Raw genomic sequence first — 24,508 nt, 5'->3', positions numbered from 1 at the left:
AGATTGATAGACATTTAAAGTAGTTTGAGTGAGAGATGGAGAGTGAAGATGATAATGAGAGGGGAAAAGAGTGAGTCAGACAATGAAAGAGCAAGTCAGAGGAACAAGAGAGAGAGAGAGAGAGAGAGAGAGAGAGGGGTGGGGGAGGGAGAAAGAAAGAGAGAAAGAGGAGGGGTTTTAAGACTCTGCCTCTCAATGAGGTACCAGTGAGGATAGGCGGTCACTCACACACACCACCACCCACACTCGCTCAGTCAGTCATTGAAGACAGAGATGGCTAAGCAAAGTTGACCATTGGACCCTAGACTTCTTGTAAGTCAACATCCGGATGTTGATCATTCCCTCATTTGGATTGTCTGTCCTTTCCTTCTCTTTGCTCTTCATCATTATGCACATCAAGTGGGAAATAATCTCATCTTCACCAAAGACAGGAACTCTGCTCCAATGACTCTAAAAGTGGACTCTACTCTGTTCTACTTGCCTAGGTCAGCCAGATGAACACACACAAACCAGCCCACAAAGCCAAGGTATGTCCCCTACTCTGGAACCTGGGCATTTTGGGTTACTGGTATCATTCCAAGATTTTTTGTTAGCGGTAACAACTGATGGGCTGCTAATAGTAAGTACCTACTATAACAATTGTATTTTATTAAGCCATTGACACATGTGTGAATTTGACAAGACAGTTATTGAATTGTACTCATCTGAGTAATTTACTGCAGTAAGCCCAGGCAATGCACAGAGTGGTTACTGTTACTGTGAAGTATTTAGTCTGTAATGTGATACCCAGATGTCTAGCCAGTAGATTTTAGGGGAGTGACAATAAATAGCATTTTTTTTGTTCATGTAATGAGCCCAGGACACGTCACAGGTTTATGAAACAACTTCTGTGGCGCAGCTAGAACACACAGTACCACACTCAAAACATCTAAGAAGACATAAGTATCTTTTAAAATGTAAATTCTTGACTCAATAATTCAGCTCTTCTTGTTGGTTCTTTGAGCTGCTAGTTTGTGTATTTTGACGCCAGAATGTCACACCTTTATTTGTTTTATAGTTGTACATGTGGGGCCGTACGGGTGGGGGGGCAAGTAAAATCACAGTTGGGGAGCCCGGTTTTAGGACATAGTAGATAACAAGTTGTGGTGTCCCTAAACACTGCTCCACTATCCAGAACTCAAGATGTCATTGTATATAGGTGATTTTGCAACTACGGGCACTTTTGGCATGTCATATTTAAAATAAAATGTTTCTTAAAAAATAATTTTATCACAATAAATACTTTCCTCATTTTATCAGGAGCCATAACCTGGTATTGGCTGTGACCATTTTATTCGACAATAGATGGAATTTACCTCTGCAAATGTTATTACCATCACATCATAAAACCTTCAATTTTGGTTTACAACTAAATCACAAACAACATGTGGTTTGGGATTATTTGGTTTATCTGTCAATAGGATTTGGCACTTGCACATTTCGAAAAACGTATTTGAATTCCTTATTGGCTGTTTATATGTCTGTTTGCTGCCTGTGGCTGTTTGCTGCCTGTGTTTGTACAGTACCATAAACAATGCAATTACATGTCGAAATGGTTATGTACTCACTCATTTTTAAGTTGATCTATTGAGAACAAGTGCTTTACACTTGATGAAGAGAGGAGTGGGGATATTTAATGTGTACACGTTTTTTTATTCAGAAATATTTGTCGATTATGGTGGTAAAGACTGTGTGGCAATAACGACAGGATAATGTTGTTAGAAATGCCTTTGTGGAAATGGGTATTTACAATATGATCGATTGTTATAAAAACAGTAAAAGATTATGTGATAAGCAATATTGAGCAGGGTTTACCCATTTTATACAAAAGTTATACAAAAAGTCTTTCTTTTCTGATGGCAATAACCTGGAAAATGTCAATACCGACCCTATTTGTGGTGGTAATGACAATGTTTTAATGACAATTTGCTAATATTTGGGATTACACTACCAGGTTTACTTTGTTAATATGATCAGTTTCCATTTGATAAACTCCGGCCACAATAGAATGAGATGTATCCTTCCAAATAGAGGACAGTCTAGATGACTTATGACCGTTTGACACATTCCAAGTTACTTTACTTGGAGGTGGATATATAATATATTATACGTCATATCCTTGTTCTTCACCGTCTCTTCCCAGTTCTTGTGTGACTCGATATGTACAATTTTGAAAAAGCACAGCGTGGTGGTAATGATGCAATACTGTGGGACAAATTTGGGACAACTGTATTTTGTGGAATACAATAGATTTCGTGCTTATGCACTATGAACATTAATTATTTAAAAAAAAATAATGTTGAAATACATTGAAGAAGTTCAAAACTCATGTTCTGGGCCAAGTGCCTTGTCAATGCAAAACAGTCAAATGGATGGTTATGTTATGGTCCACTTACTATATATACACCAGTCAAAAGTTAGTACACACCTACTCATTCAAGGGTTTTTCTTTATTTTACGATGATCTACATTGTAGAATAATAGTGAAGACATCAAAACTATGAAGTAACACATGGAATCATGTATAACCAACAAGCCAACCATTGCCTTGATGACAGCTTTGCACACCCTTGGCATTATCTCAACCAGCTTCACCTGGAACGCTTTTTTAACAGTCTTGAAGGAGTTCAAACATATGCTGAGGATTTGTTGGCTGCTTTTCCTTCACTCTGCGGTCCAACTCATCCCAAACCATCTGAATTGAGTTGAGGTCGGGTGATTGTGGAGGCCAGGTCATCTGATGCAACACTCCATCACTCTCCTTCTTAGTCAAACCCTCTGTTCCTAGGCTGTCATTGAAAAGTCAGTTCTTAAATGACATGCCTAGTTAAATAAAGGTAAAATAAAAAATAAATAAATTACACAGCCTGGAGGTGTGTTGGGTCATTGTCCTGTTGATCAAAATGATAGTCCCAATAAGCACAAACCAGATGGGATTGTGTAATGTTGCAGAATGCTGTGGTAGCCTTGCTGGTAAAGTGTGCCTTGAATTCTAAATAAATCACAGTGTTCCAGGAAAGCACTCCCACACAATCACACCTCCATGCTTCACGGTGGGAACCACACATGCGGAGATCATTCGTTCACCTACTCTGCGTCTCATAAAGACACTGCGGTTGGAACCAAAAATCTCAAATTTGGACTCATCAGACCAAAGGACAGATTTACACCTGTCAAATGTCCATTGCTCCTGTTTCTTTATCCCAAGAAAGTCTCTTCATCTTACTGGTGTGCTTTAGTAGCGATTTCTTTGCAGCAATTCAACCATTATTGCCTGTATCATGCAGTCTCCTCTGAACAGTTGATGTTGATATGTGTCTGTTACTTGAACTCTGATGCATTTATTTGGGATTCAATTTCTGATTTCTGAGGATGGTAACTCTAATGAACTTATCCTCTGCAGCAGAGGTAACTCTGGGTCTTCCTTTCCTGTGGCGGTCCTCATGAGAGCCAGTTTCATCATAGTGCTTGATGGGTTTGGAGACTGCACTTGAAGAAACTTTCAAAGTTCTTGAAATTTTCCGGATTGACTGACCTTCATGTCTTAAAGTAATGATGGACTGTCATTTCCCTTTGCTTATTTGAACTGTTCTTGCCTATAACATGGACTTATTATACCAAATTGGGCTATCTTCTTTATACCACCCCTACCTTGATTGTATCAAATGCATTAAGAAGGAAAAAAATCCACAAATTAACTTTTAACAAGGCACACCTGTTAATTGAAATGCATTCCAGGTGACTACCTCATGATGCTGGTTGAGAGAATGACAAGATTGTGAAAACCTGTCATCAAGGCAAAGGATGTCTACTTTGAAGAATTTCAAATATAAAATATACTTTTATTGGCTTTCCACTTTTTTGGTACTACATGATTTCATGTGTTAATTCATAGTATTGAGGTTGTCGAGTAGAGTAGTCCAGAAGGCTACACTGAAAAACCTACAGTAACCTCTATCAAATAATAAGATAGCGGAGCCACAAAAGTACTGAATCCGGAAGAGAAACAACAGTACTGCCACCAAAATAATACATTATGGGACAGCTATAATCAATGCTGCCCCATCAACAACTCAATCCAAAATGGTCCCCCCTTGAACTGAAAGAGAGGCTCTTTTTTAGGGGAAGCCCCTCCAATCAGAACATACCAAACACTAATAAAGCAATTACCATCAAAGCCTACATTTTCCACTCAGCTAAACATTGTGATGGCACTGTGATGGCACTGTGATAGGCGGCATCCAATTGGTTGAGTAGAGTGTTGGAGGCTATTTTGTAAATGACATCAGCAAAGTTGAGAATTGTTAGGATAGTCAGTTTTACAGGGTATGTTTGGCAGCATGAGTGAAGGATGCTTTGTTGTGAAATAGGAAGCTGATTCTAGAGGTCATTTTGGATAGGAGATGCTTAATGTGAGTCTTGAAGGAGAGTTTACAGTCTAACCAGACACCTACAAATAGCTAAGTCAGAACCGTCCAGAGCAGTGATGCTGGACGGGAGGGCAAGTGCGGGCAGCGATCGGTTGAAGAGCATGCATTTAGTTTTACTTGCATTTAAGAGCAATTGGAGGCAACGGAAGGAGAGTTGTATGGCATTGAAGCTTGTCTGGAGGTTTGTTAACACAGTGTACAAAGAAGGGCCAGAAGTATACAGAGCTGATTGAGTCCTGGTGAATCCAATAATCACTTATGCGCGTGATGGGGGGGAGGCAGGTGTGCGGAATGATGATGGCAGGAGTGTGCGATGCTGGGGAGCCTGGCGCCCTCGATGGCAAGGGGGGAAGAGAGGGAGCAGGCGTGACAACAATGGAAGGTTTGATTGACGGATTGAACCTTAATTTTTTGCAATCAGGATGAAGAGAAGATTTTGGATGATGCTGTGTTGAAAATGTTATCCATACTTTTCTGAATCTGGTCGAAATAATTATCTTTGTATTTTCGGCAAGTTTAGAATTCCTTCCATAATAATGGAAGCTACTAATACAATTATTCAACATTTTTGATATGAGGCATTTTTCTCAGAAAGGCAATTTCAAGTCTAGGAATTCCTCTTTCAGGAAATAGCTTTAACATTTAATAAGTTGATTATATTACTATAAATGTTTTCATGAAAATACATAATTTATTCATTTTAAAGTTAAAAAAAAAACTGGAATTTAGTCGGACTTTTTTCAACGAAAGTCCTGTTTGATAAAGTAGCTCACAAATGGTCTTTATATTTGTATTTAATTTTCTGCTCTTTTGCACACCCCATAAAAAATAAATAACTAGTAAATGCTGTACTCATATTGTAGGGATATTGGAAGCAGGGTGTTTACATGAGTTGAGTTACTTGAATAAGCAACTCTTTAAATATACTTATCTTCAGACTCAATTTCTTCAGTGCTGTTGGAGTGTTTCATTAGAACAACAGCCACCATGTACCATATCAAGAACATTACACAAGAAGTGGCGAGAGGGTGCTAATTTGCTGATGTAGAGGGACATTTGGATGCTGCACTTGTTCTTTGGCCTCCACCATGCTAGCCAATGTGTACATTATGACATGAAGTTTATGTAGATTATATATTATATTTTCTATGTCGAAGATGGGATGAAAGTGACCAGTGCCTGATGTCTGAGTGGGTCTTTGAAAGAAGTGTATGGGATGGGCCACGTCACAATCATGCAAAACATTTGAAATATTATTTCAGATAAAACCCTTTTATTTAGGATCAAATGTTTAATCATTTAAATGTTTTATTGTTTGGGGGTGGGGGGTGGGGTTGTAGTCACAAACGTGATGTAGTAATTTGTGTGCTATGAATATGGGACAAAATACCGTTTAGTACCTAACATACAGTGAATTTGTCCCAATACTTTTGGTCCCTAAAAATGGGGGGACTGTGTAAATAAGGGGTGTAATTTAGTTCACCCAATATGGATGACAATACCCTCAAATTAAGGCTGACAGCCTTCACTTTAACCTCACTGTCCCAAAACATTTGGAGTTCACTGTGTATATATATATTAAATAAAATTGAGATTTGTGTCACTGATCTACACACAATACCCCATAATGTCAAAGTAGAATTATTATTTTCGTAATTTTTACAAATTAAATAAACATGAAAAGCTGAAATGTCTTGAGTCAGTAAGAATTCAAACCTTTTATTATGGCAAGCCTAAATAAGTTCAGGAGTGAAAATGTCCCTCTCAAGTCACATTATAAGTTGTATGGTCTCTCTCTGTGTGCAATTAATGTTTAACGTGATTTTTAAATGACTACCCCATTTCTATAACCCAGATATACAATTATCTGTAAGGTCCTTCAGTCGAGCAGTGAATTTCAAGCACAGATTCAAACACAAAGACCAGGGAGTTTTTCCAATGGTTTGCAAAGAAGGGCACCTATTGGTAGATGGGTAAAAAAAACTGACATTGAGTATATCTTTGGGTCAATACACCCATTCACTACAAAGATACAGGCGCCCTTCCTAACTCAGTTGCTGGAGAGGAAGGAAACCGCTCAGGGATTTCACCATGAGGCCAATGGTGATTTTAAAATGGTTACAGAAGATTAATGGCTGTGATAGGAGATAACTGAGGATGGATCAGCAACACTATAGTTACTCCACAATACTAACCTAAATTACAGAGTGAAAAGAAGGAAGACTATACGGAATAAAAATATTCCAAAATATGCATCCTGTTTTCAGTAAGGCACTAAAGTAAAACTGCAAATAATATTGCAATGATATTTACTACATGTCTTGAATACAAAGCGTTATGTTTGGGGCAAATCCAACACAACACATCACTGAGTACCACTCTTCATATTTTCAAGCATGGTGTTGGCTACATCATGTTGTGGGTATGCTTGTCATCAGCAAGGACTAGGGAGTTGTTTAAGATTTCTTTTAAATGGAAGAGAGCTAAGCACAGACAAAATCCTAGAAGAAAACCTTGTTCAGTCTGCTTTCCAACAGACACTGGAAGATAAATTCACCTTTCAGCAGGACAATAGCCTAAAACACAAGGCCAAAAATACACTGGAGTTACTTACCAAGACGACATTGAATGTTCCTGAGTGGCCTAGTTACAGTTTTGACTTAAATAGGCTTAAAATTATATTGCAAGACATGAAAATGGCTGTCTAGCAATGATCATCAACCAACTTGAAAGAGCTTGAAGAATAAAAAGTCTATAAAATGTGTGTAAATATTGTACAATCCAGATGTGCAAAGATCTTAGAGACTTACCCAGAAAGACTCACAGCTGTCATCGCTGCCAAATGTGATTCTAACGCGTATTGACTCAGGGGTGTGAATATTTATGCAAACGACATATTTCTGTATTTTAATACATTTGCTAAAATTTTCACTTTGTCATTATGCGGAATGGGTGAGAGGAAAAAATGTATTCAATCAATGTTGCATTCGATCTATTTAAACCATTTTTCAAAATGTGGAATAAGTCAAGGGTTGTGAGTACTTTCTGAAGGCACAAACTATACAGACTGAGTAACATTTCCACTAACTATCTACTAACCGTAGCTCTAAACCTAACCTTAGCAAGCAGTTGCTTATCAACTACTAGTTTGTTGATGGTATGACCATCTCTAGAGCATTTACAGATGAAGAATTTGGACTATCCAAATAAAGTGTGACTGTCGCCCCTCTCTCACATTGGCCGATATCTCCAAACTTTCCACTTCAGTTTAGTAGGTATCCACTTTAGAAGTGAGCAGTGCAAGATAATAATTTACCGGTCTTAATTGCAAGTCAAGGGCAGAGGTAATTTCCTCACAAACAATCTCTCAGATAATAGTGGCCAACTCTTTCTGTTGTCGGGTGTTGAGTGCTGCCATGTTCCCAAAGGTGAATTGTGAACAGACAGAATATGCCTGATGCTGGAGCGAAATAGACCTGCTATTGATTCTTGCAATACAGCGAACGTCCCACACCATATTAAGATGTTACATGTTGACAATTATTTTAAAATAAGTCTGTTAATTCATAGTTATTTTGCAAAGGAAATCTACGAGAAACCCACACATTTCAATGCCACCGGAACCATAAGTAACAAACTCTTATTATAAACTATTAGGAATCCAAATACCACCTTATACCATTGCAAAACATACTTAATCAATTAGATACAATATGCCGTTTTTTTGCCTTGAAAGAAAGGAAAGGAAATAAGCCCATATATTCCATCTGGACATGATTATGTGGAGAACCATCTCCATAAAGTATGTGAATGTGCCAAAATCTTCCCTGAAACAGTGCCGGATCCCTGCTGGGGAGGACTATTACTGCTATTACCTTGAAGTACACTCCAGACAGAAAAGGAGCCCCCAGGAACCTTTTGGGGGTCAAAACGATTGCCACTGTGGGGAACCTTTTCATTTTCATTTCAATAGTATTTTGTTATTTCAAGTTAGGGTTAGGGTTCCATTTTGAACCTTTTAAATAATATATTGTTACTGGTATTTACATGATTATCATTGTTATTGTTAATATTAATGTATTATACATTCATATTTTTATATAATCAATATTATTAATCAATATTTAAATATTATCAATATTGTATTGTAACAAAATGCTGACCTGTAGCAATGGAAGGCTACTTGGCTCTTTAAAACCACATACACTTACAGATATAGGATTTTAATTTGACCAGTATTGTCGTAGCAAAATAATCCTGTAGCCACAGGTTTTTAACGTTTAGTCCATAATGTTGCTTGATTGGTGGTTAGGCTATTAGCTGTACATAAGTAGGCTACATGAAAAGCGAAATACTATTTATATAACCATGTTAGTACAGGTTTCACAAATCACAAAGCTAGTCTGTATTTTCAGCGGAGAATTACATTTTTCTCAGTTACAAAAGTGTGATCAAATTAAGATCCTACACTTGTATGTCAGCTTTTAACAATGCTGCAGAACTGGTCGTGTTCAATCTTAACCTTTAATGACTTTAAAACAGAACACAGGAATGATAACTACTCTCACAGGTGGCCAAAAAGAACATTATGAAAGCTACGTCTCCAATCTTCTGACAGAATGCCACCACTAGAATACATATAGTTTAATATAAATACAATGTATCTACTGATAATAAACTAGGAAAACATTTTTATTCAGTGATAGAAAAACCTGTCATTACAAACTCAATTTGCTTCATTTGGAAGGCCAGCTAGAGGACTAAAAAGGCACTACGCTTCACTCAAAGTTTAACTGAGGCACAATTCCCAATCCATACGGCTTGCGGGATAACGCAAAATGGATGGGGAGGGCTAAGTGGAAGTATTGAGATTGAGCCTTAGACTAGCTACATTTCTTTACTTCAGTGGGGCGGCAGGTAGCATAGTGGTTAGAGCTTTGGGCCAGTAACCAGAAAGTTGCTGGATCGAATCCCTGAGCTGACAAGGTAAAAATCTGTTGTTCTGAGCAAGGCCACTGCTCCCTGTTAATGTTGATTAAGGCAAAAAAAACACACCTCTCTGATTCAGAGGGGTTGGGTTAAATGGGAAGACACATTTCAGTTGAATACATTGAGTTGGACAACTGACTCGGTACCCCCCTTTCCTTGACTTGGTTGCTGAGTCTGTCAGGCAAATCCACTAGTAAAAAATACATTTTAAATGCTCCGCAAGTGCCAGCAACAAGGTTCCTCCAAGAACCCCTCAACTAACCAAAGGTGCAAATAAGAATCCATTGACTAGCAAAGGTTCCTTGAGGATCTCCTTGGTAAGAGTGAAGTGTGTGCGCACATGCCTGTGCACGTGTGTATATGTTATTTGTGTTGGGTCACCTCTGTTTACACCAAGGTAAACCTTAATATTGTAAAGTTATATTTGCCACATCTGTTATATTTGCCACACATGCCACATTTGTTTCTCTGTCTGGCCCTCTGTAGAGCCTCAGTTCTGTAATAAAGTGAAAAAACAGTACTATCAGCAATTTTGGGCAGTAAGCATTATGACATTTTGATCTAGTATCTATTGTTAACCGTTAGCTTTTCCAGATGTTTATAACCAGTGTTCTGCAACAGTATGGAATTGGGAGCAGATTGTCTAGCTTTTTCCCAGCTCTCAACATGGCCTTCAATAGTTTGTCACCAAAAACTAAAAAATGTTCTCAAATAGACAGGCCATAAGGTGCTATGTAAGAAAAATAGCATGATTCTATTGAATATCAAATTTGAAAACATATTTAAAAAAATGTGTCAATCCCCATGTGACTTAGAATTGTATTCCCGTAATATGATATTAAGTTAGCAAGTGTGGACGAAAGGCACCATTGTGCCTATAATTTTGGAACTCACTGTTGAACATTATTGATCAATATTCCTTTATTATGCTCTCCTTTCACAACACTTTGAGATGTAGATCCCTGAGCAGTAGTACTGTAGAAATACAAGTTGTTGTTGTGGTGCTATCGAGTAATAGTAGTAGTACTGTAGTAGTTTGTAAAAGCAGTAGTAATAGTAGTAGTATTAGCAGAAGTAGTAGTAGTAGCAGCAGTAATAAGGGTCATAATGTAATGATAATGTTATGTCCATTGTAGGCTAGGCATCTGTGCTTCCTCTTCCTCATGTGCTTCCCTTTGGCGTGGGGTGGCGTCCCTGGCCCATGTCGGCACTCTGTGACCAAGGGTCACCTCCTCAACCTCAACTGCCTGGTGAGGACACCTCATACCACACCAAATCATGCAGTAATATCAACAGACTCTACAAACGAAATATCAAGTTGAGATACAGATCATTAAAATCACTCAAACAGTCATAAGTCATGCCTGGAATGTATTGATGTTAAGGTTTCCTCCCAAGTTAGACTTATTTTATTGTTCTAAGGTAATTTCTTTACCTTATGTGACCCACACACATAACTAACGAGAACTATATGTGGCAGATGGGAATTCTGTACGGCTGCATGCCTACTCCTACTGTCCTCCTGGAGTATCATAACTGCCCAATTCTACGCTTCTGTTTTAAATGTCAATGTTTGTATCTTTGTTTGCCACGTAGATTGATAATCAGTTGGAGAATGGCTGGTCAATAACCTACGGATTCACTGAGCGCCAGAGTTTGGTGAGTATTTCCTACTTCACTGCAATTACATCTTTCACAACAAAATGACTTTGATTTGTGCAGATAAAGAATGGTATACCAAAGATAAACGACATCACAATCAGTCAGTGTCAAGACAGTACCTACACTTTCAAGATGTGCCAGGCTGGCAAACTGATTGAAACTAATGCTCTCACATCTGTCAAGGAGATTCAAGTCCATTACATCTCTTGCTCCTTTCGACCTTTACGCAATAGTCTAATTGCATTTAGAAGACAACATGTAATGTAATGAAAGAGGCCTTGGTTGTTAATAACCTGGAAGGGAAATGGTTTGAAAATACTTATAAACTGTGTGAAGTTACAGGAGGTAAACAGAGAGCGAGAGAGCTCAAATCAAATTTATTTATATAGCCCTTCGTACATCAGCTGATGTCTCAAAGTGCTGTACAGAAACCCAGCCTAAAACCCCAAACAGCAAGCAATGCAGGTGTAGAAGCACGGTGGCTAGGAAAAACTCCCTAGAAAGGCCAAAACCTAGGAAGAAACCTAGAGAGGAACCAGGCTATGTGGGGTCTCTTCTGGCTGTGCCGGGTGGAGATTATAACAGAACATGGCCAAGATGTTCAAATGTTCATAAATGACCAGCATGGTCGAATAATAATAAGGTAGAACAGTTGAAACTGGAGCAGCAGCACGGTCAGGTGGACTGGGGACAGCAAGGAGTCATCATGTCAGGTAGTCCTGGGGCATGGTCCTAGGGCTCAGGTCCTCCTCCGAGAGAAAGAAAGAGAGAATTAGAGAGAGCATATGTGGGGTGGCCAGTCCTCTTCTGGCTGTGCCGGGTGGAGATTATAACAGAACATGGCCAAGATGTTCAAATGTTCATAAATGACCAGCATGGTCGAATAATAATAAGGCAGGACAGTTGAAACTGGAGCAGCAGCACGGCCAGGTGGACTGGGGACAGCAAGGAGTCATCATGTCAGGTAGTCTTGGGGCATGGTCCTAGGGCTCAGGTCCTCCTCCGAGAGAGAGAAAGAAAGAGAGAAGGAGAGAATTAGAGAACGCACACTTAGATTCACACAGGACACCGAATAGGACAGGAGAAATACTCCAGATATGACAAACTGACCCTAGCCCCCCGACACATAAACTACTGCAGCATAAATACTGGAGGCTGAGACAGGAGGGGTCAGACACTGTGGCCCCATCCGAGGACACCCCCGGACAGGGCCAAACAGGAAGGATATAACCCCACCCACTTTGCCAAAGCACAGCCCCCACACCACTAGAGGGATATCTTCAACCACCAACTTACCATCCTGAGACAAGGCTGAGTATAGCCCACAAAGATCTCCGCCATGGCACAACCCAAGGGGGAGAGAGCTGTGTGAGCTGTGTGGCAGCACGGAGTCGGGATGCCTTCCCTCATTTTAACTTGCTGGTTAACAGTTTAAAAGTTTTAACAGTTTAACTTGCCCCAGTTTATGGTTTATGGGTTAACAAGGTCTCTGACAAATGAAGGTCTGATTTAAAGGTTTTCTCACCTGGGGAGAGGAACAATCACTTCAGTGTAGGCAAGTGATGTACCTTACAGACAGACCATATACTACCATATAAAGTGGGGCAAAAAAGTATTTAGTCAGCCACCAATTGTGCAAGTTCTCCCACTTAAAAAGATGAGAGAGGCCTGTAATTTTCATCATAGGTACACTTCAACTATGACAGACAAATTGAGAAAAAAATTCCAAAAATCACATTGTAGGATTTTTAATGGATTTATTTGCAAATGATGGTGGAAGATAAGTATTTGGTCACCTACAAACAAGCAAGATTTCTGGCTCTCACAGACCTGTAACTTCTTCTTTAAGAGGCTCCTCTGTCCTCCACTCGTTACCTGTATTAATGGCACCTGTTTGAACTTGTTACCAGTATAAAAGACACCTGTCCACAACCTCAAACAGTCACACTCCAAACTCCACTATGGCCAAGACCAAAGAGCTGTCAAAGGACACCAGAAACAAAATTGTAGACCTGCACCAGGCTGGGAAGACTGAATCTGCAATAGGTAAGCAGCTTGGTTTGAAGAAATCAACTGTGGGAGCAAATATTAGGAAATGGAAGACAGTGAATGACCTGCAGAGAGCTAGGACCAAAGTAATAAAGCCTACCATCAGTAACACACTACGCCGCCAAGGACTCAAATCCTGCAGTGCCAGACGTGTCCCCCTACTTAAGCCAGTACATGTCCAGGCCCGTCTGAAGTTTGCTAGAGAGCATTTGGATGATCCAGAAGAAGAATGGGAGAATGTCATATGGTCAGTTGAAACCAAAATAGAACTTGTTGGTAAAAACTCAGCTCGTCGTGTTTGGAGGACAAAGAATGCTGAGTTGCATCCAAAGAACACCATACCTACTGAGAAGCATGGGGGTGGAAACATCATGCTTTGGGGCTGTTTTTCTGCAAAGGGACCAGGATGACTGATCCTTGTAAAGGAAAGAATGAATGGGGCCATGTATCGTGAGATTTTGAGTGAAAACCTCCTTCCATCAGCAAGGGCATTGAAGATGAATAGTGGCTGGTTCTTTCAGCATGACAATGATCCCAAACACACCGCCCGGGCAACGAAGGAGTGGCTTCGTAAGAAGCATTTCAAGGTCCTGGAGTGGCCTAGCCAGTCTCCAGATCTCAACCCCATAGAAAATCTTTGGAAGGAGTTGAAAGTCCATGTTGCCCAGCAACAGCTCCAAAACATCACTGCTCTAGAGGAGATCTGCATGGAGGAATGGGCCAAAATACCAGCAACAGTGTGTGAAAACCTTGTGAAGACTTACAGAAAGCTTTTGACCTCTGTCATTGCTAACAAAGGGTATATAACAAAATATTGAGATAAACTTTTGTTATTGACCAAATACTTATTTTCCATCATAATTTGCAAATAAATAAATTAAAAATCCTACAATGTGATTTTCTGGATTTTTCTTTCTTATTTTGTCTGTCATAGTTGAAGTGTAGCTATGTTTAAAATTACAGGCCTCTCTCATCTTTTTAAGTGGGAGAACTTGCACAATTGGTGGCTGACTTAATACTTTTTTGCCCAACTGTATATTGTTTCCCCTGGGGAGGGCAACATGCAGGGGAGGGCTTTAGGGGGATCTCAGGGGGTTAGGAAGTGTAAGACATATTTAGGAAGGTGTGTGGTTAAGTGTTGCATCTTACAGACAGGCCATAATAGTTCATGAGAAGCTGTTGATGTGTTGGTAATGTTTTTTTTCAGTGGGTAGATTAGCTGTAATATTGCAGATAGATTGTAGCTTCCATCAATGTAATTGTCTGCATCACTTCCAATCCACATATATTTTTTTGCAAATATCGTTCAAAAGTTTGGGGTCACTTTGAAATGTCCTTGTTTTTGAAAGAAAAGCAAACATTTTTTGTCCATTAAAATAACATAAAATTGATCAGAAATGCAGTGTAGACATAGGAAATGTCTATTGTAGCTGGAAACGTCAGATTTTTTATGGAATATCTACATAGGCCTACAGAGGCCCATTATCAGCAACCATCACTTCTGTGTTGTCAAGAAATTGTCAAGAAACTGAAGATCTCGTACAACGCTGTGTACTACTCCATTCACAGAACAGCGCAAACTGTCTCTAACCAGAATTAATAGAGGAGTGGGAGGCCCCGGTGCACAACTGAGCAAGAGGACAAGTACATTAGAGTGTCTAGTTTGAGAAACAGACACCTCACAAGTCCTCAACTGGCAGCTTCATTAAATAAGAAGCAACTCCGGGATGCTGAACTTCTTGGATTAGCTAACACAAAACTGCCATTGGAACACAGGAGTGATGGTTTCTGATAATGGGCCTCTGTACGTGTATGTAGATATTGCATAAAAAATCTGCCGTTTCCAGCTACAATAGTAATTTCAAACATTAACAATGTTTACACTGTGTTTTTGTTCGATTTGATGTTATTTTAATAGATGCTTTTCTTTAAAAACAATGACATTTCTATGTGTCCCCAAACTTTTGAATGGTAGTATATACAGTGAGGAGAACAAGTATTTGATACACTGCCGATTTTGCAGGTTTTCCTACTTACAAAACATGTAGAGGTCTGTAAATTTTATCATAGGTACACTTCAACTGTGCGAGACGGAATATAAAACAAAAATCCAGAAAATCACATTGTATGATTTTTAAGTAATTAATTTGCATTTCCTTGCATGACATAAGTATTTGATACATCAGAAAAGCATAACTTAATATTTGGTACAGAAACTTTTGTTTGCAATTACAGAGATCATACGTTTGCACACACTGCAGCAGGCATTTTGGCGCACACCTCCATACAGACCTTCTCCAGATCCTTCAGTTTTCGGGGCTGTCACTGGGCAATACGGACTTTCATCTCCCTCCAAATATTTTCTATTGGGTTCAGGTCTGGAGACTGGCTAGGCCACTCCAGGACCTTGAGATGCTTCTTGCGGAGCCACTAAAAAAATAGAGGGAGCACTTAAACAACACAATGCAACTCCAAGTCAATCACACTTCTGTGAAATCAAACTGTCCACTTAGGAAGCAACACTGATTGACAATAAATTTCACATGCTGTTGTGCAAATGGAATAGACAACACGTGGAAATTATACACATTTAGCAAGACACCCCCAATAAATGACTGGTTCTGCAGGTGCGGACCACAGACCACTTCTCAGTTCCTATGCTTCCTGGCTGATGTTTTGGTCACTTTTGAATGCTGGCGGTGCTTTCACTCTAGTGGTAGCATGAGACGGAGTCTACAACCCACACACGTGGCTCAGGTAGTGCAGCTCATCCAGGCTGGCACATCAATGCGAGATGTGGCAAGAATGTTTGCTCTGTCTGTCAGCGTAGTGTCCAGAGCATGGAGGCGCTACCAGGAGACAGGCCAGTTCATCAGGAGATGTGGAGGAGGCCGTAGGAGGGCAACAACCCAGCAGCAGGACCGCTACCTCCACCTTTGTGCAAGGAGGAGCACTGCCAGAGCCCTACAAAATGACCTCCAGCAGGACACAAATGTGCATATGTGTGCGCAAACGGTCAGAAACAGACTCCATGAGGGTGGTATGAGGGTCCGACGTCCATAGGTGGGGGTTGTGCTTACAGCCCAACATCGTGCAGGACGTTTGGCATTTGCCAGAGAACACCAAGATTGGCAAATTCGCCACTGGCACCCTGTGCTCTTCACAGATGAAAGCAGGTTCACACTGAGCACATGTGACAGACGTGACAGTCTGGAGACGCCATGGAGAACGTTCTGCTGCCTGCAACATCCTCCAGCATGACCGGTTTTGCAGTGGGTCAGTCATGGTGTGGGGTGGCATTTCTTTGGGGGGCCGCACAGCCCTCCATGTGCTCGCCAGAGGTAGCCTGACTGCCATTAGGTACCGAGATGAGATCCTCAGACCCCTTGTGAGACCATATGCTGGTGTGGTTGGCCCTGGGTTCCTCCTACTGCAAGACAATGCTAGACCTCATGTGGCTGGAATGTGTCAGCAGTTCCTGCAAGATGAAGGCATTGAGGCTATGGACTGGCCCGCCTGTTCCCCAGACCTGAATCCAATTGAGCACATCTGGGACATCATGTCTCGCTCCATCCACCAACGCCACGTTGCACTACAGACTGTCCAGGAGTTGGCGGATGCTTTAGTCCAGGTCTGGGAGGAGATCCCTCAGGAGACCATCCGCCACCTCATCAGGAGCATGCCCAGGCATTGTAGGGAGGTCATACAGGCACGCGGAGGCCACACACACTACTGAGCCTCATTTTGACTTGTTTTAAGGACATTACATCAAAGTTGGATCAGCCTGTAGTGTGGTTTTCCACTTTGAGTTTGAGTGTGACTCCAAATCCAGACCTCCATGGGTTGATAAATTTGATTTCCATTGATAATTTTTGTGTGATTTTGTTGTCAGCACATTCAACTATGTAAAGAATAAAGTATTTAATAAGAATATTTCATTCATTCAGATCTAGGATGTGTTATTTTAGTGTTCCCTTTATTTTTTTGAGCAGTGTATATACACATACATATTTACAAATATATACTGTATATATATATATACATATATATAAATCATACAAATATATATATATATATACAAATACATACATGTATATAAATACATACAAATACATATATATATATATATATATATATATATATATAAATACATACAAATACGTACACATATATATACATACATACATACAAATAAATACATATACTAATTGGAGTAAACTAGTGAACAAGGCCTCTAATTCCAGTTTATGCATACTGTATACATTTTACCCCTGTCCTTTCTCTACCTTCAACCTCTCACATCTATTTCCGATGTCCATCCGGTTTGATTTATATTTGCCATGTCTTTCAAACTGTGGTCTTTCGCAAAGGTTCTTAAACCATATATGTTATATGGACACAGTATGTTTTACGTTAGTTATCTTGTTATTATTTGTTGTTATTAATCCCAACCTTCAGCTCCATTCAACCCCTCCCATCTATCTCTCAACACCATCCATATTGGATTTATTTTTGCCATTGTAACGGCATTCAGAGGAAGAAGGTGATGATGAAGGTGCAGTGTGGTACGTGTTCATATTATTTTTCGAAACTAAACACTAAACAGAAAACAACTACCCACAACCTAAGGTGGCAAAAGAGGCTACCTAAATATGATTCCCAGTCAGAGACAATGAAAGACAGCTGTTCCTGACTGAGAACCATACATGGCCGAAACATAGAAATACAAAAACCTAGACATACAAACATAGAATGCCCACCCAAATCACACCCTGACCAAACAAAAATAGAAACATACAAAGCAATCGACGGTCAGGGCGTGACAGCCATATATATTTCAACTGTGATGTGATGTTTCACAAAAGATCTGAAACTTTCTATTCTCATTGTTCCCACAGATTTTTAATTGAAAATTTTAAAAATTGCTAAAAGTATTATTATAGTGTTGATAGATTGACTATGACTTTTCAGATCACCAAGTAGTGCTATCTGCAGGGTTAGCTCCAGGTAAATATTGCAATTCTTCAGCCATTTCTGAAACTGTTACCAAAAACAAGCTACAAATGATTCTGTCTCTTCACCGTAAAATCTGCAGAGCTGGGAAGGTTGTATCCCCCATATAAATAACATTCTATTGGTTGCAAGAATTGTGTATAATAATTTTAATTGTAAAAAATGAAGTTTTGCGTATCTCGTAAAAATCTCTTCCAAACTATTTTGACATTTAGATGGCACGGCTGTCAATTTTTTGGTCCTTAAATGAAACTGGTATACTTTTTATTTATCACAATTTTCTTTAACCAATTATTGTCTTTAATGCAGGGCTGACAGGCAAGTTCCTTACTTTTCCCCTTTTCAACTTTCCTCTTCCATTTTTGAGGTAATGCTGCAATTAGTTGTTTGTCCTAATTTCCATATATTTTTGTTAAATGCATGTGTGACATAATCCCACCAGGCATATTTATGATGTAATTTATGTAGATTATACTTTAAAAAAAATGTTATAATGTTTTTTTCTATCAATTATTATATTTGATTTTATCCACAATATTTATTGTATTATTTGTTATGTCTTTTCTGGTGGATTGAAATTAGATTTGTTTTAAAATAGCGATATTTGGGAGATGATTTCCTTTTAAAATAACTGAAAGTGAGAGGTTGAAATCTTAAAAAAGGATAAAGACCATTCATGAACATAGGGTGAGACTTTCTTACTCATTTACTAGAGAACCAGTTTGGATTTAAGTATAACATTTGTATGACTGAAGCCTTTACTGAGAGTTCTAACTCTTTAATATTTAAACATTTCTGCCTTCTGAATACAAATTCATTATATAAATAGGCCCTTTTAATTTTGTCTCACTTGCTATTCCAAATAAAATGGAAAATATTTTTCTCAAACAATTTAAAAAACTGTTTGCTAGGCAAGACCATGAGCAAATAGGTAAAATGACTAAAAAGTTAATCAGGCTGATTTTTCCACAAATAGACAGGCATTTACCTTTCCATGTTAGCAATATCTTACCTATTTTTAACTTCCTATTAACATTTCTTGGAGTGAGATCATTTATTTAGTTTGGGAAATGTATACTGAGTATATCTACATCACCATCAGACCATTTTATTTGCAAACTGCATGGTACTGTAAAAGTCATACTTTTTTTGTGATCAAATACGTAAATAGTACATTTATCATAATTTGGTTGTAATCCAGTGATCCAAGTTGTGGATTTATAAGAAAACATGAATCATCAGCGTACAATGACACCATTGCTTTTCAACCCTGGATTTCTAATCCCTTGATATTATTCTTGGATCTGATTTCAAATCAATATTTATTTGTCACCTGAGCCGAATGCAAATAGTCTGTGTAGCCATTTGAATAGCTGTTCAGGAGTCTTACGGCTTGGGGGTAGAAGCTATTTATTTAGGAGCCTCTTGGACCTAGACGTGGCGCTCCGGTACCGCTTGACATGCGGTAGCAAAGAGAACAGTCTATGACTAGGGTGGCTGGAGTCATTGGCAATTTTTAGGGCCTTCCTCTGACACCCCCTGGTATAGAGGGGGAATAGGCTTTGTCGTGCCTTCTACATGACTGTCTTGGTGTGCTTGGACCATGTTAGTTTGTTGGTGATGTGGATGCCATGGAACTTGAAGCTCTCAACCTGCTCCACTACAGCCCAGTCAATGAGAATTGGGGCGTGCTCGGTCCTCCTCTTCCTGTAGTCCACAATCATCTATTTTGTCTTGATCACGTTGAGGGAGAGGTTGTTGTCCTTGCACCACACGGTCAGGTCTCTGACCTCCTCCCTATATCCTGTCTCATCGTTTTCATTGATCAGGCCTACTGCTGTTCTGTCATCAGCAAACTTAATGATGGTGTTGGAGTTGTGGCTGGCCATGCAGTCATGAGTGAACAAGGGAGTACAGGACGGGGCTGAGCATGCACCCATGAGGGGCCCCCGTGTTGAGGATCAGCGTGGCGGATGTGTTGTTACCTACCCTTACCACCTGGCGGCGGACCGTCAGCAAGTCCAGGATCCAGGTGCAGAGGGAGATGTTTAGTTCCAGGGTCCTTAGCTTAATGATGAGCATTGAAGGCACTATGGTGTTGAACGCTGAGCATTTTCACATAGGTGTTCCTTTTGTCCAGGTATGAAAGGGAGGTGTGGTGTGCAATAGAGACGGCATAATCTGTGTACTTATTTTCCACCATAAATAGCAAATAAATTCATAAAAAATCCTACAATGTGATTTTATGGAATTTTTTCTTCTCATTTTGTCTGTCATAGTTGAAGTGTACCTATGATGAAAATGACAGGCCTCTCTCATATTTTTAAGTGGGAGAACTTGCACAATTGGTGGCTGACTAAATACTATTTTTGCCCCACTGTATGGTCAGATTTACCAAATGGAGGGCGAGGGAGAGCTTTGTATACGGTCTAGAATTTTTTTCCTTCTGATAGGCCACATGTAAAATGCTGATAGCATTTAGGTAAAACTGATTTAAGTTTCCCTGCATTAAAGTCCCTGGCCACTATGAGCGCCGCCTCTGGATGAGCTTTTTATTGTTTTCTTACAACGGTGTACAGCTTATTGAGTGCGGTTTTAGTGCCAGTATCGGTCTGTGATGGTATGTAGACATAAATGCCTAGGTGCCCGCCCTGTATCTTACCAGAGACTGCTGTTCTGTCCTGCCAATAGAGTGTTTAACCCACCAGCTGTATGTTGTTAATGTTGTCGTTCAGCAACGAGTGAAACATAAGATATTACAGTTTGTAATGTCTCGTTGTTAGGATAAATGTGCTTTCAGTTCATCCCATTTATTTTCCAGCGATTGAACAATAGCTAGCAGGACGGAAGGCATGGGCAGATTAGCCACTCATCGCCTGATCCTCACAAGGCACCCTGATCTCTTTTTGCTAAATCTGTGTATCCTTCTCCAGCGAATAACGGGGATCTAGGCCTGGTCGGGTGTCTGTATTATATCCCTCCCATCTGACTCATTGAAGAAGAACTCTTTTTCCAGTTTGAGGTGATCAATCACAGTTCTGATGTCCAGAAGCTCTTTTTGGTCACAAGAGACGGTAGCAACAACTTTATGTACAAAACAAGTTACGAACAATGCAGAAAAACTAACAAAACTGCATGGTTGGTTAAAAGTCAATAAGACGGCAGCCTTCCCCTCCAGCGCCATTACCAACATCATAGTAACAGCGGTTATTTTAATAGCTAACATTTCGATGACAATATTAAATAGATATGCCGATAGATGACAACCTTGTTTTACTCCTCTTGACAGTTTAAAACTTTCTGAGAAGTAGCCATTATTTACTATTTTACACCTAGAGTTACTATACATGATTTTAACCCATTTTATAAGAGATTGTCAAAAATGTAAATATTCCAGGCATTTATATACAAACTCTAGTCGTAGTTTATCAAAAGCCTTTTCAAAGTCAGCTATGAGTAGCAGGCCTGGTTTCCCAGATTTTTCCTAGTGTTCTATTGTTTCCAGTACTTGCCTTATATTATCTCCACTGTATCGTCCATGTAAAAAACCTGTCTGATTAGAATTAATAATGTCCGACAATACCTTTTTAATTCTATGAGAATTTTTGCATCACAACATTGGAGTGTAAGGGTTCTCCATTTTTTTTAGAGGACTGGATCTTTATATTTCCCACTTATATCCTGTTTCACGAATAATGACATCAGACCTTCTTTTTGAGTGTCTGATAATCTACCATTTGCAAACAGCTTGAGTGGTGAAAACATGCTAATAACGGTACTCTGAGTACATCAAAAAAGAGTTTGGTATACCTCAACTTATATACCATCCAGCCCTGGAGTTTTCTCGGACTTAAAGGCTTTAAATGCATCAAGAAGTTCCTCCTCCGTAATTTCGCCTTCACATGAGTCTTTCTGTATGCCTGTTCATTTTACAGAAATAATATAAAACAATCCATACAATTAGCTTCGGTTAGAGGAGATGGAGGAGACTGAAACCAAAACATATGCTTATTAAAGTACTTTGCTTCCTCTTTCAAATATAATTTGGTGTATCATGGGTGATTCCGTCATTTGCAACAAGTTTCAGAAAATTATTTTTGGTAGCATTTCTATGTTGAAGATTAAACAATTATTTGGCGATTTTTTTTCCCCATATTCCATCCAGTTTGCTTTACTTAAAAAATATATATTGCACTTGATCTTTCTTGAATTAAGTTCCTCCATTTATTTTTGTTTTTCCTATAACTTATTCTGAGACAATATGGTACAGTTTTTATTGCTATTTATCTGTTCGGTTAGACCTTCTATTTCCTTTGTTAGTATGGACTCTTTTGAACTAAATTGCTTTTGTTTATACTGAGTACTGAATTACATGGCCTCTAAAGACACATTTAAAAGTGTCCCATACATTTAAGTGTCCCATACAATAAGGGGATTTGCTGTACCTACAGTATGTTATGTCTGAAAAAGTCAGTTATAAATTCCTCTGTCCTAGTTAAAAACAAGTTATTATCCAATAGGCTTGGATTACATTTCCAATATCCCCGGCCATGTGGAAATTCATCAAGAGTAATGTATATGCCAATTATCTGATGGTCCGACTGCATTCTGTCTCCTATCAACACTTTTTTCACATTTGGTGCCAACTAGAATGACATAAGAAAGTAGTCAAGATGACTTGCTTGATTGTTGATAACTTTTATTACTCCTTGAGTCTAGTGTTACAGGAAGCAAAGTTGATATGGCTAAGAGGAAAGGACTATCTGTTGAGACATGAGTGTCCGGGGCTGGTTTCCCCAAAGCACCTTAAGTCTAAGTTTCATGTTAGAACCTTTGTAGGAGCATTGTTAAATCTCCAAGCTATTTCCCAAAACCATCATTAGTATCCCTTGCCTGCAGTCAAATCACCAAATTGTCCTCTAGTGGCCTCATGGGTGGAATGTTAATATTTTTCATAACTTCATCATTATTTTATTTTTAACACAGAAAACTGGTGTTTCTATATCAAACGGTTTCGTTGTATTTCAGTCTTCTGTGATGCATATAAAGTGTAACATTGGGATGCAAACTCAAAATGTAATACATTTCAACTCTATGGGCTCTATTTTAATGAGCCTAATGCAATGGTAAATCTAAGCACAGGTGGTAGCGATATAGGTTCTGGGGTGTGTGAGAAATATTTAAGCTATTTTCACTATCTCAACTATCACAGCACTTGCTGGCGTTGCTGCGGAATGGCTGGGTTTTGATGATGAAGTCGTGGAAGTGTCGAGGCTTGGCCAATCAGAATGTGCTCCATGGCAAAATATGTGGTTGATTCATGTTGTGTATTTCCGGACTTTTATGCATTGCCTTGGAATAAACTCCAATTTCAATGTTAGTCCATTATAGTTTGTTAAATGCCTTACAGAAACAAAATAACAAAATGTAGACCTATCTTTGCTAAATACGTGAACTTGAACCCATTTTCAGACTACATTGTTCGAAGTAATAGGCCTAATTGCATTATGGCTGAGCATGAACATGCCAAGCATTGTCAATAAACAAGATTAAAAGAATGGGAATGAGAATAAATAATTCTAATAAATTCTAAACAAAAGCAAACAATAACTTGTTTTAAATAGGCTACCTCACAATTAAAGGCCCCATAATTTCTCCCCGTGGGAATGTAATATTTAAACAACCCAGACTATGGAGCGTTTTACGCACATCCAAAACGGGACCTGCATGGCTAAAATAATGTGGGCCAGCATACAATGCATAGATATAAAGGGTACATCAGCTCATTGTTTGACCACTCTCAAACTTGATATTTCAATAAAGCTTTGGTGATTAAGATTTATTTCCAAGCGGTTTCAGGAGTCAAAACCTTTATCGACAGTCTTGACTACTTCGCGATTGAACTGGAAAGGTTAAAAAAAGGAGCCTTCCTTGAGAGGAGGGGAGGCTATGCTTGGTTTTTGAATCCCCCCCAAAATGGGAAAAAAAACTGTCATTTTTTTATGTTTCAAAAGCACATTACACTACTCTTGTTCCATGCGGACATGGGCAGTGTGCGGCATGGCTGGATAGGCTGCGCTTCCACTGTAAAAAATCGATGCCATAGCCAACTGCGTTCCCGCTTTTGGTTGGTCTTAAACATCCCTATTTTCGCTGCCTAAAATTAGCACTTCGGGATTTGTTTTTAAGTACACACCTCAAATATTTCCGACCTACCCATCGGAGCGCATACGTGCTGATATAAAACAGATAATTTACCGAAACTGGCGTTAAGACTGGAAATGCCAGTGCGCCCGTTTTACATGAAGAAATTGCAAACTAACATC

The 24,508-nt window shown here is 39.3% G+C and overlaps 1 protein-coding gene across 2 annotated transcripts in view; it reads left to right on the top strand.

The window, feature by feature from the left end:
• Positions 1–222: 222 nt before the first annotated feature.
• The window catches only part of LOC112244887, a 46,040-nt gene continuing 21,754 nt past the window's right edge, over positions 223–24,508 (top strand). The window contains exons 1-4 of one of the 2 annotated variants that reach the window (XM_042299339.1): positions 223–312; positions 486–527; positions 10,595–10,708; positions 11,055–11,117. In XM_042299339.1, the coding sequence (XP_042155273.1) occupies positions 495–527; positions 10,595–10,708; positions 11,055–11,117 (210 nt within the window). In that variant the 5' untranslated portion in view covers positions 223–312; positions 486–494. Of the gene's footprint in view, positions 313–485; positions 620–10,594; positions 10,709–11,054; positions 11,118–24,508 lie in introns of both variants that reach the window. The other variant, XM_042299337.1, reaches the window with a different exon arrangement.

Source organism: Oncorhynchus tshawytscha, linkage group LG02 (genome assembly GCF_018296145.1).
Source record: "Oncorhynchus tshawytscha isolate Ot180627B linkage group LG02, Otsh_v2.0, whole genome shotgun sequence".
NCBI classification, from domain to species: domain Eukaryota; kingdom Metazoa; phylum Chordata; class Actinopteri; order Salmoniformes; family Salmonidae; genus Oncorhynchus; species Oncorhynchus tshawytscha.
The sequence above is the reverse complement of the archived record's forward strand: the minus strand, read 5'-3'. Positions and strand labels throughout refer to the sequence as shown.